Genomic DNA, 13,524 nt, shown 5'->3' on the forward strand with positions numbered 1-13,524 from the left:
TTACGTCCCGAGCCGTGAGCTGTGGGAGCGCAGGAGGGAGTCAGCGTGAAGCGCTGGAGAACGGGGACCCCGTCCCATTCCACCACGCGAAGACAGTTTGCGTGGGTGGGGTGGACCAGTACGTGCCACTGAATGGTGTGAGTACGACTGGCAAGACGTAACCGGCGAGAGAGTTACGTGGAGATAAGTTCCCCAAGTTAATAAACACGAGACGTAGAGCGTCCGTGACTTTTTTGATCTGTGTGTAACGGAAATGAATATTGACAGAAGTATTGCTTGAGACAATGACTTCGTGTGTAGTGAGACGAACAGGCTCTCACGGAACAAAGCTTGAAGTGTTCTACGTGTGTGCACGTGAATTATAGACTGCATGAGAAAGTAACATGTGTGTATTTCTGTGCAGCTAGTTTTCTGTATGTTAACAGAAATAGAACTTCCATGTTGAGTGAGAGTGATTTGTAGAATGAATGGGAAATATGTTTATGTTGTGTTGATTATTTCAATAGAGGTACATGGGCAAAGGGCTGTAACCGTGTTCTTGTCTTTGTGCCTGGTTGGAGTGTTGTGTGTGTGTGTGAAGGCTAGGTAGTAAACAGAGAGAAGCACGCACAATTTCTGATAGGAGTAAACATACAGACATACACACGTAAATACCAGCCGTAACAGAGAGAGAGAGAGAGAGAGAGAGAGAGAGAGAGAGAGAGAGAGAGAGAGAGAGAGAGAGAGAGAGAGAGAGAGAGAGAGAGAGAGAGAGAGAGAGAGAGAAAGTAACACGCATTGAAATAAACAAGCGACTTTCATCCTCCTGATGCATGATGATCATAATTATAATATTAGTTATTGTTAGATTTGACTGTGATATCCAGATTTATCATTGCCCATGTCGAGAAAGCTAGTCATATCAGATCGAGGCGTGATTCAGCCTTTCGAGACACTCATTGCACTCATAAATATCGATATCGCAGTCAAATCTAAAAATACAGATTGTATTGCATTCCATTTCGGACGAAGAACCCATTAACCCCAGTCTAAGAAATTGGTCAAGAGCAAGGGAGGTAGGCTACTGCCATGTTGGAAATGTTGGATTGTCTTTTCCTGCTTTCGCAACTTTGCTGCTATAACTTTCATTTTTCAAATACTCCTTCGTTTTCTAAGACGTAAATAAGGCATTTAAAACAACAAAGAAAAGAAAAATATCACACAAATAAATACAGATCACACAAAAAAGGTTCAGTGGAGGAACACGGAACAGCCTTCGCGGTTACTTGCAGACTTTTAGACTTCATAGGCTTTGATTTGACAATTCTAAACGATGGCAGGAACTGAAGTGCCCCGCACTGTTTTAGTGAAGTCCTCTGGCTCACTTTTTGTGTAGAAGACAGCTTCCAGTTCTTTGTCGGTATCGACGGACTGCAGTGTTGATAATGTTGTCGAATCGCCAACTGCAGACGACACAACATTCCAAGATAAATTTCAAAGATGGCGTCTTCCGATAGCCTTCGTGACTGTTTTAAAGCTGTTGATGTTTGTGTGTGTATTTTGCATGGCTACGACAAAGAGGGATGGGGTAGTAATTCATGCTGGAGCAAAACGTTTAAATCGGCTGCTCATTTCCAGCCTTTACGAGAGTGATGAGCGCTGATACCCTGCAAGAGAACTCGCTTCTCGCTCCAAAGTTCACTTTGTTTACGGCTGTTTCAGCGGCCTCCCTCGGTAAGATTAAAACATACCATTCTACTACTTTTCTGTGAAAGGTGGGTGGAAAAAGTGTGTATTTATTCATTACACAGGTCTTTCTGATGCAATTATTTTCCTTTTATAAATTTGCGCTTTAAAATAATGAAAGACTTCAGGTGATATTTTGTTCTTCAAAATTACAATTGGAAAAGTACTTCCTGCACAATATCAAATTCACTAGAAACTTCCTGCGCGATATCAATTGATATACAGTTCCTAGTTGACCAATGACAACAGCCGTTTTTGTCATGTGATCAGTAAAAATGCGATAACACATGATATCGCGATACATCCTGTTTTCTTTTCAATCATCGTCCACCCTTTTACAACTATACGATAAGTTCTTATGCCATGAGGTCATGTTACCTAAACTGTATAAGAACTATACGACAAGTTCTAACAACGTTTGTAAAAACAACTGCGACAACATATAGTCTATAAAGTAGACTATACAACAACTGTACAATCAGTTCTAACTTCCTATTGAATGGTACTTGGACATGTGACATGATGCATCTTTGTATAGCATCGACTCGAAAACAACTCTACTATCAGTTCTAACTACAGAATGTCGATGTGATTTGATGCAACCTACTTTAGCATTCAATTCATAACAACTAAATGATCATGCAGTTCTAACTACATAATGTGAGGTGACTTGAATCAGTACTTTGATGCCAACAATAACATTGAGTTCATAAAAACTGTCTACTCAATTTCACATATATATGCTAGTAATGTGACCTATTCTAAAACTACTCCATAACAACTATTCGATCAGTTAAAACTATATGATGTAAACGTAACTTGGAATTGTAACGTAATGCAAACTATAGTTGAACAACTACTCCAAAACAACTACACGATCAATGCTAAATGCATCATGTCAATCTGACTTGGACTTATAACGTAGCGCAGAGACTCGAACAGACACCTGTCTGTACCACAGCTGTTAATCACGAAGGAATCTCGTAATCTTCACCTGCAAAATACCAAAACACACATTATATCCTTTGCGCTTCTCCAATCCACCTATTCTTATGCTAACTCATCTTCCTCCGTCATCGCCAGCAGTAGCAACAACAGGATTATCATCATCATCATCATCATCATCATCATCATCATCATCAGCAGCAGCAGCAGCATCATCAACTTATTAGTTAGAAACATGAATAGCACGTGGGTTTTTATTAATGTAAATAAAACATGCTGGTAGATGGGGGAATTTTAAAATACAGTGGACTTTCAGAATTCATTATCTTATTTGAGGATTTCATTTGTTTGCTTACTCGGGCTGCCTTAATGTAGATCCTGTGTAGTAATTCTTTAAGCCGCCATTAGTATAATAAGGCTTTTTGGATTTGCTCTGTCTGTTTGTTTGTTTGTTTGTTTGAGGCGGACGGTCAGTCGGTCGGTGTTTGTCGGGTAAGACTTGTATCCCTGGGTCAATTAAGCTCAAATTTCGTGAAGTTGTTAGGAATAGGGTTAGACGTATGCAAAAAATTACATTCCTAACGGTAGTCAAACGGAAGATATTGGCTTTTAACGCTTTTACAAACCGAGCCAGGGGACGAAACCTACTGACAGACCCATTGGTTTGCGGGAATTCCCGCACCCAGAACTCCGGGTTACTTCCCTTCGAGTCTGACTGTATACCTCTCCTTGGTGTGTGTGCCTTTCTTGTGAACCTCTGTAAATTCCCGTTATGTGTGTGTGTGTGTGTGTGTGTGTGTGTGTGTGTGTGTGTGTGTGTGTGTGTGTGTGTGTGTGTGTGTGTGTGTGTGTGTTGTTTTTGTGTGTAATATTCACCTTTTTTTTCTGACGGTTATTTGGAAGCATTATTAGTGGCAATGATTTATTGACACTAGCAATACATCCGCTGAGTGCAGATTACACACACACACACATACACACACACACACACACACATACACACGCACACACCGTCAGTCGCATGCGCGCGCGCATTTGTACACTGTGTAATACAACTGAGCACATGGTCAAAGTAATGCAGTGCCATACACTGACGCAACCGGTCAACTTGACTTCGTGTTGTAGACTGAAGAGTAGAAATACCCTCTCTTTTGGTGCAGAACCAGAGTGGAAACTCGCACAAACAATCGGATGCCAAGAACTTGAGGGACCATCTACAGAGTTAAATGTGTCACTGCTTTCTAATGTTTCATCCAACAAATTGGCGCCATTATGTAGCTCTGTGTCTTGGTTTTACAGTTCACAAGGTATCAAGGTCGGTACTGTTTTCAAGACGAGTAGGTGAGTCTAGCCGGCTTTTGGAACAGTAGAACCCTGGTTACACAAACCGACTAAAGAAAATATATTGACCATTGTCTTTACCATAATAAGCCAGATGTAAAGTCTGTGAATCTAACAAGTTGAAACTGACTTGTTGGACACCCTTATTTTGAAAAAAAAGATATAGTTTGCGGTTGTTGATTACGAATGTGACCGTTGGCTTCAGGTTGACCAGTAAGTCCAGATACATAACGGCACTGTGAGCGTGCCGCATTTCGCTCCCCAGCCCATATGTTTGGTTTTGTCTGAGACTAACTAGGTCACCAACATTTGCGGGAAGAGGAGACATTTGGTGGGAAAACTTGCATTTAGTCAGTCAAGGCATGGTCTCGCGTCGTGGACAGATGAGAATAGCTTTGTGACTAATACAGTCTTATTTATATAGCAGATCATCACTATTGCTGGATGTTGATGAATATGATATCTGTGACAGACAGGGATTACGACATTTGCCGCAGAGTCACTTGAAGAGTGGTGTTTTAGTGTGTGAAAAAGTGAAGAAAACGTCTTTCATGAGTCATGAGTGCCTGGTTCCAACGTGCGTGACTGATACGCCGTGTTCTACCGGAAACATCAAGCAACGCGTACATTATTATTTTCTTTGGAAAATTCTGCCATAAATTCAAGACATTGGTACATAATGCCCAGGCTGTCACACTTGACCGGATAGAGCCTCCAAACGTCAAACAGATGGCATATTTGTTTATCCGTTGGCAAAGTGGTCAGTCCGGTAGAAAAATTCAAACCACGGCCGTATTTGCACCAAACATGGAACGGCTGAAACGTACCGGTAACGAGCATGTAACGCACGGCTACAGTTCAATCAGCCAAGTGTCTTCGAATGATTGACGAACAACAAACGAACATGAACCGGCCAATCAGAACGCGCACAGGATTCATTCCGGACAAACCGAACACATAACGGACATCAGATTTGGAAGCTTCCAAGAACCTTTGTATATGCCCTGGGATGATCAGGTTCTTCCGGTAGTCAGTTCCTTCCCCTGTAGTTGTCCTGCAGGTATTCTGTAGGTATGCTGTATTCATCAGTTCTGTACGTTTTATCCGTTTTTCAATTCGTTTGTCTATTCGTCGTGTTCGGTGTTTATTCTGCAGGCATCCTGTGTTTGTCCGTTAGGTGTTCGTTTAAGGTCCGGTTAATGCGTGGCGTATGCGTTCAAGTTCCATCTACGGATTGGATAACGTATCCCCCCCATACACCTACAGCATATAAACGAAGGAATTACGAACACTGACAGGAGATATACAGGACAGAACGGACATGCACAGGACAGCCAACCAATATTCTTGTTCGTCACTGTCCGTTTCAAGTTTTGTGCATGCACAAAACTTTCTAACGGATGCAGGCGGACACACCGCACATCACCTGACATGAAACGAATGTTCTGAACATAAAACGAACATAAAACGGACATAAAACGAACATTGACGAACATCACCGGATAAACAAATATGTCATCCGTTACACGTTCGGAGGCTCTATCCGGTCAAGTGTGACAAGGAACTCACGATCGTATTCATCCACTAAATAACTTCAGCAAGAGACATACATTCTCTGCTTCAGCTTACTTTTTCAGTCCAAGAAGAAAACGTGTTTTTTTCCGGATGGATATGTTTTACTTTAAAAAAAAAGAAGTAATATAAACCAAACTAACATTCGAAAAGTGCAGACTATCTTTGAAATCATTTATCAATTACAGAACGATCATTGAAAGTGCTCAGGCAGATTAGCCAGTGGTGTCATGTAGCATCCAGGGCGGCTGCAATAGCGCGGAGTGACCGGAACTTTGGGGTCAGGCAACATCACGTAAACGTTGTGTTGCGGGTATGTGTTGCCGAAAAGGAATGAGCGGTGCGTGGACATTATCTTTCTCGTGTCTTTAGCTCCGCACAGTCCACCACGACTGACAGCCGTTTAATTTTGAATTCAAATTTGGTGAGTGAATTTGTTTTCTGAAAGTACGTTATCCAGGACTTATTATACACACTTTTTGGGGTGCATGTGTGGTGTACACCTTGAAATGTTTGCCTGACAAAAATGGTGCTTTTGAGTTTGGAATGGACAGAGTATTTTTGAAAATAATATTTCAAGTGAGAGCTCGTTTCCTGAAAAGGGTTGGACATTAGACTGAAGTGCCTGGCTGGCTAGTTTAAGTTTAACGTCCTCACAGGAACAAGAGCCTATTAGGGACATGAGGTGTTTACATGCTAAACACTGAAGTGCCACGCGCCGCTCTGCTTTTATACCCGACCCTCGGCCTTGGGTGAAGAAGCCGCCCTTGGTAATATGGGGGTGGGACATAGGTTTTTGATCGAGACTTCATGTAAATCTCAAACACCATAGATCCTTCTAACGACCGATTTTTGAAGAATTATTCCGTAAATAAACAAATAGATAGTGACGTCATTTAAACTACAGTCTATATGTGGTGGGTTGTGGTCAGTGTTCACTGGTAACTATCGATTGTAATAATTTTTTCCTCAGTCTTAACTGATTATACACTGCTCAAAATAAGTCAAGGACCAAAAATCCAAACACAAATTGCGCAAAAACCGATCAACCAAAAACATGGAACTTGTAATATGTTGTGGTCAAATCATTCAACAACAATCATGGCAAAGTGCATTGAATTCCATTCATAAACAATTGAGTTACTGTCTCTTAAGTGAAGGGGGGGTCAAAATCAAAAGTCGCAAGTCTTTGCAGATTGTCAATTCCAATGTTTCACCGGTTCCCAAAGTTCAATAATGGGTATAACCCCCACGATTCTGGCGGCACTCGTTGCAGCGACCCCTCATTGAGTGGACAATGTTTGCCAGATCAGCCTGGGGAATGGCCTGCCACTCTTGCTGAAAAAGAACGAGCAGCTGTTGGAGGTTTGCAGGTGGAGCATGATTCTCGCGAACACGACGGCCCATCATGTCCCACGCATGCTTGATAGGGTTCATGTCAAGACTGTTGGCTGGCCAATCCATCCTGTTGATCTGTACCTGCTGCAGGAAGGCGTCCACAAGCCGTGCTCGATGTGGGGGAGCATTATCGTCATGTAGCACTGCATGGGGCCCAATCTGACGCAGCATGGGCAGGACGTGGGGCCTGAGGATCTGGTCCCTGTAGACAAGGGCATTCAAGTTGCCCCGTACATGGTACAGTGGGGTCCTGTGGTGCTCGCTGATCCCAGCCCACACCATCACTGACCGTCCCCGGTAGGCTCTTCTCTCCCTCACGCATGCAGGGACCATGCGTTCTCCTGGACGCCTCCAGACCCTGGTCCTACCATCATCATGCTCCAGACTGAATCGAGATTCATCGGAAAACAGTACCTGGGCCCACTGCTGTCGATTCCATCTCAAATGGCGGGTGGACCAGGCCAGTCTTGCCATCATGTGACGTGGCGTCAGTAAAATGCGGCCAAGTTGACGCCTTGCGTGCAGCGTCTGGTCATGAAGGCGGTTGCGGAAGGTCTGCTCGTTGATGTCAGTGTTGGTTGCCACCCCAAGCCTTCGTCTGACGGTGCTGGCAGTGGTCGTCCTGGTCTGCAACGCCTGGCGTGTGATGTAGCGGTCTTGACGTTGTGTGGTGCTTCGAGGGCGCCCAGACCGGGGTCTGGTTTCCACACTTCCAGTGGCCAGAAAGCGCTGCCGCAGCCTCACGATGATGGAATGGGAGCAGCCAAGTCTTGCAGCAATCTCTTGGAGCCAGATACCCTCTTGAACCCAGGCTAGAGCTCGTCCGCGGTCGACAAGGTTCAGATGAAGTCTTGGAGGCATGGTTGTTTGGTGGCCTGCTGTAATTTTGCCTGGGCTTATAAAGCATTTCTGGTGACGACAGTTTACTCCCAGAGAACCAATGGTTCACGTGAACAAGATTGATTGGGGCAAAATCACCTGTGCTGAGCTCTGCAGGAGGGTTACTTTCGTGCGTTTTTCGCAATATTGCGGATTCTTTGCTCGCCTGCACAGAGATACAGGCAAAGTCTGAGTACCGGTTTTTGCTGTCACAGCAAAGGCAGGGAAGCTGTCAAGACGACCACAAAGCGTAGAGGGTCATTGTCGCCGATTTGTGTGATTTTTGCACAATCAACGTTGGGATCGAAAAATGGCTTTTGGTCCTTAACTTTTTTTGGGCAGTGTATATTAACCCCACAGTGTACCCGCTACCCCCACCCCCAATTCAAGACTTAATTATTTATTAATTTATTAATTTAATTTTTTTTAAATTATTTTTTTCTAACATTTTTGTATTTACTTTTAAAAATTGTTTTACTTGTTTTTATAATTTATTCATTTAAAAAAAAAATCTCCCTCCCTCTGTCTGTCTGTCTGTCTCCGTGTAAAGAGCTCGGTCAATTTAAAAACAAAATATTAATTTATTAATTTCATTTTTTGTAATACATTTTTTCTAAAATTTATTCATTTACTTATTTTTATTTATAATTTATTCATTTACATTTTTGTTCTCCCTTCATCTGTCTGTCTGTCTGTCTGTGTATGTCTGTCTGTCTGTCTGTGTATGTCTGTCTGTCTGTCTCGGTTTCTCTCTCTCTTCAGTAAAACCTAACATTAACTCATAACTCATAACTCATAACTCATAACATTTTATTGATCCAACAAAGGAAATTAAATTGGTCATCAGCACATATAGGTCATTAATTAATAATTATAAAAGAAGAAGAGAAGAAAATTTATAAAACCCATGATAACAAAAAAAATATCTAAAGTAATATATGTACAACTACAATACCCTTTTTACTTGCACACTTGACACACCGACACACCAACACACATTTGGTCGCGGATTGGAATACGGCCCGGGCTCTCCCTCTCTCTCTCTCTAATTGAATCACAGAGTGAACGATCTATGGTGTTTGAGATTTACATGAAGTCTCGATCAAAAATCCATGTCCCACCCCCATATTACCAAGGGCTGCTTCTTGACCCCGTTAAGGTCAACACTTGTTTCTCTTTGAGTTTTGTTGTAATTTTTACTCCTCGTGTTGTGTGGGTTTTGTAGATAAGCAAAGATTATATGTATGACAGGACCTTATGTAAACCTAACACTACTGTCTTTGTGTAAAAGTGTCCAAGGTCGAGTTTGAATGCGTGCTGTCTCGGTCTATCTCTATCTTGATACTGACCGTCATTGGCTGGTTTGTTGTCATCAAACTCAGTGTTAGCAGACGTCAACGTATTATCAGACATCTCCAGGATGGCATAGGCACCCTCTGGAGCTGCGGGTTCGAATGGATGACATGTCATCAGATAATATGCTGCATATTTGTGAAACAATTCTTTGATCGTTTTAATTATCACTTTTGATAATCAAAAAACAAGAAAGGTAGGTTGTTGGAACGTTTGTTATTGACAAAACAATACATTCACAGATATTGTGGACAGACAAACAAATATTGACACAAAACTTAGCTTGATTGTTCTATCCGTTTCACGCCCACTCGTCAGGAAGCCGAGCAAATGACTTTTGATGATTAAAACTGTACAAAAGCTGTTCAAAATTGTTTGTTTATGTTTTTGCTGTTTTGTTGTACTCTGTGTTTTTATATTTATTCGGCGTGAATGTACGGGTTTAAAACTTGTACTTTCAAGATGGCCATCATTCTTTAGACCAATTATTATTGTATCCATTATTTCTTCAACATTTGTTCTTGTTGCGTTTGATTAAATAATACTATGCATGGACTTAAATAATAAACATGTGTTTGCAGTGTTACGAGATTTAACTTAAGGCAGAAGCAAACCAAACACAAAAATTAAACAAACAAACAAATTGAAAAAGTACCCCCCAAAAGAAACAACACAATTGTATGAATAAGTGATTTTAAAACCAAAAAGCCACACTAGACTAAAAGCAACTACCTCTTTTGGCGTGGTACAAGGCACAATAACTGCTGCACCTATGGTGTTGGTTAGGAAGTAAAACGACTTGCGCACCCTCAGTCGCAATCAGGAAGTGAAATGAATGACACTACCATGTGAAATAATTAATGTTCAGACTCGAGCGGTTAAAACTCTGGTTGATATTACTTAAAGAATGCTTACCAGCGTGTGACTGAGTGTCTGTATTGGTGTGCCCAGCCTCAGTGTAAACTAATCTCAGCCCATCGTCAGACGTCTCCAAAGTCTTGTAGTTACTGCTTGCTGCTTCTGGTGTACAAACATGAACACAAATATATAAATCCATTGTGAAAATTAAATACAAATATCAAACAAAGAGATAGACAACATTGAAGATTAACAAATCCGTCATGTTTGCTATTTTGCATGTGTTTCTTTCTTTTAACCATGTAATTAGTGCAATGATAATCACAAGAAACAGACCACCGCAATAATTTTTATTTCAGATACGATTCGAACGTGCCCCTACCTTTTTCAGTTTTTTGGTTTCACTTTTCGTTATTGTCAGATTACTTGCTTTCTGTCATTGAATTTGTGTTCTCCTGTTTATATGCTATTTTAGTTAAAACGTATTCATATGATTTCTTACAAAACAACAATACTGCCTTTATCATTGTATTTATGTTAGCTTTTTTTATTTTCAATATTTAACTTCTCAGCTAATGTCTTGTATGTGTATTTTCTGTTTACTGTAATGTCACATTTTTAAGATGAAAAATATTTCACTTGAGGTTAAGACCTAAACTTAATTCAGCAAACACTTTTTATTTTTTCAAATTGCATTGAAATTACGGAACATTGAATATATACATGATATTTCAAAAGATCAGCAAAACGGATGTGTACAGTAAGCAAGATCGGCGTAAAGGAGCTAAACATTAAGGAAGGTCTGCCGAGAGAAAAAAAGACAATGAAGATGATCTTATGCAAAGACTGACAACCTCTCTGTGACTCTGGACTTATGTTGCTGTGCTCAACGCTGGTGTAGACAGGTCGCAGGCCAACATCAGACGTCCGCAAGCCAACATATGCATTCTCTTTTGCCGCAGAAGTTAAATAAACATGATTTAATTAGCTCATAGATCCTTAGGTGAGTGGACGTATCTTTGAATATGATAGTTGTACAAGTTCATATTTACCTATGTAAGACTGTGCAGTTGGAAAACTAAGAATTGGGTATACAATACATGCATTGGTTTAACCGTCGCCGGTCATCGTGGACCCAGAAGGGTGTTTAATTGCAAATATCTCACGTTTTTCCTTTTTTGAGAAGCTTTAGTCCGCACGGTAATAATTAAATTAATAATCTAATTTAATTACTTATCGCGGAAATATAACCACGGCGTCTCAGTACGGAATGGGATGCACGTTTTTGCTTCTGTGGAAAGAATGGGTCTACGGAAGGGTATTCATTATGTTTCCTTCTTTGAGAAACATGGGTCCGCACGGCCCCACGATGTCTTCCGTGTGTAGTCGATAACCCGGTCGGGCGAAGGTTAAACAAGACCTTATTCAATTTGTTTATCGTGGCATAAACAACATATGGTATTTAGGAATTCTTACTCAAGCATAGTGCATACATTCGCCTGCTTCCCATTCTTTACTTTCTTTACGATAATCTTATGCAAACCCTACCCGTCTGTGACTGAGGACGTGTGTTGCTGTGGTCAATATCGTTGTAGACAGATCTCAATCCAATGTCGGACGTCCGTAAACCGGCATATGCACTCTCTGTTGCCGCTGGAGTAGAGTATCCACAATTGAATTAGTTCATATATTGCTCCATGGCCGGACGCATTCTTTATCCTAACGCACCACAGACAAGTGTACAACTTAAGCTTAACCGCTGTAAGACACTATAGCCACTGTGATGTGGACATTCAGGACTGGATTGACAAGCTATGTTGACAACGTTATCTTCTGTTTTACTTGATGTCTTCAGAATAATCGTCTACACATCTTACCTGTTTCTGGCTGATAACGTGTGTTGCTGTTGCCAATACCGCTGTAGACAGATCTCAGTCCAACTTCAGACATCTGCAGGCCAGCATATGAGCTTTCACTTTCTGCTGGGATGAACAAAACACAATTGATTTATTCACATGTAAAGTTTCGAATAATTTCCAGGTAGCTATAGAATATGTTTTAAACACCTTCTCCTCTGCATCTCACTAAACAAAATCCCGAGAGTAAATATAAGCAAACCAAACAAATTGAGAACAGGTTCACAACGTAATTCAAAAGGGAAAACACCTACATCTTTCAGCATGCCATATCGACATTATCAGGCAAGACGGATAAAGATAACTGACTGTTTTAGATACACAATTGATTGTTCTTTCCAATGACATTATGTAAAACTTCTTACCTTTCAGCTGTTCTGATTGGTTTTGTTATGTATTTCAACGCAACAACTTTGCTTACGGGAATTTGATTATGAGGGTTGTCTGTGTTGTAGGTTCTACGAGGTATGATCCAAACAAAATGATCAAACCCCGATTGTACAAGTCTCAGACCACTGATCATAATGTGAACGGCCAAACATTTAACTGGTATACCTCCAACAGACAACGTCATTTGGTTACTGCGTCATAAATGACGAGGTTTTAAAATACGTCACAATTGGGTTGTGCTTCAAAACGGGGTCTTTTGTCAAGCACCATGAAAATCTTCACTTCTTTGAAGAGTGTAGCTGGGTAATGGTACAACGAAAATGTCTACAAAGCTGAAGAATGTTACATGAATCAAAGCTGTTCCATATTCGACAATCTGACAAAAGAAAAGGGAAATTGAAACTAGGGAAAAGGGGAATAACTCTGACAAGCCAAAAAGACTTCCGAAGAGCGCTTTAAACGAGAATAATGTAGCTGCTGTGTCAACATTTAAGAACTAAGATTAAAAAGTGTACATGCGGATATAAAGAGCAAAACTTCAACTTTCATATGGAACAATCCAGAGAGTTCTACTCAATGATCTTCCGCTTCAAAAGCTGCAGCCGCAAAATGGTTTCCTCATTAGCTGACAGGCGAACGGAAGGAGCATGGTCCTCAGTCTCGCACGCGATCTGCTCAACCGTTGTGAACCCAGTAGACCCAAATTTGTTATTACTGTAATCACTGATTATGAGAATTTGGTTTCCTTCTACTTTAGTGCCAGAAAACACAGAAACAACGCGTGTCTAGACCAAAATGACGAGATGCATCAAATTTGTAAGCGAGGTTTTCAAAGCAGAAACAGGGCTATATATTCGTTGTATTTTTCGACCACGAAGGTCCCGTTGTTGTCGAGATTCTGTCTACTGACAGCACTGTCATTGTCACATACTATGCAGAAACCGTTTTACCAAACTGAACTTATTCACGAGTTTGGCAGTCAGCGACCAAACTGTGAAACCCAGACTGCCCTTCTCCTTCATGAAAATCATGTGTCAGTCTCCACGAAAGAATGGCCGTAACTCCATTCCTAAAAGATCAAATGATCCCATTTTTGCCTCACACATTCTTCAGACCTGATTATACACCCCTTGAGATTGCTGAACAT

The 13,524-nt window shown here is 41.1% G+C and overlaps 1 protein-coding gene across 1 annotated transcript; it reads right to left on the reverse strand.

Moving 5' to 3' along the window:
* Positions 1-7,982: 7,982 nt before the first annotated feature.
* On the reverse strand, positions 7,983-12,561 carry LOC138974734 (uncharacterized). The gene is made up of 5 exons (XM_070347460.1): positions 12,543-12,561; positions 11,949-12,053; positions 10,129-10,233; positions 9,210-9,302; positions 7,983-8,026 (listed from the first exon to the last, which is right to left on the reverse strand). Exons 1-5 carry the CDS (start codon positions 12,559-12,561, stop codon positions 7,983-7,985), a joined length of 366 nt encoding a protein of 121 aa, XP_070203561.1.
* Positions 12,562-13,524: the final 963 nt, after the last annotated feature.

The sequence above is a fragment of the Littorina saxatilis genome, linkage group LG8 (genome assembly GCF_037325665.1).
Source record: "Littorina saxatilis isolate snail1 linkage group LG8, US_GU_Lsax_2.0, whole genome shotgun sequence".
Lineage (NCBI taxonomy): Eukaryota > Metazoa > Mollusca > Gastropoda > Littorinimorpha > Littorinidae > Littorina > Littorina saxatilis.

Bases quoted from the DNA above. Each gene is read 5' to 3' on its own strand.
- LOC138974734 (XM_070347460.1), bottom strand. The intron at 10,234-11,948 runs GTAAGATGTGTA...TTTGTACACCAG, and splicing joins ACGTTATCAGCCAGAAACAG to AAGCAGCAAGCAGTAACTAC. The intron at 8,027-9,209 runs GTCAGTATCAAG...ATCTCTGTGCAG, and splicing joins CAACAAACCAGCCAATGACG to GCGAGCAAAGAATCCGCAAT.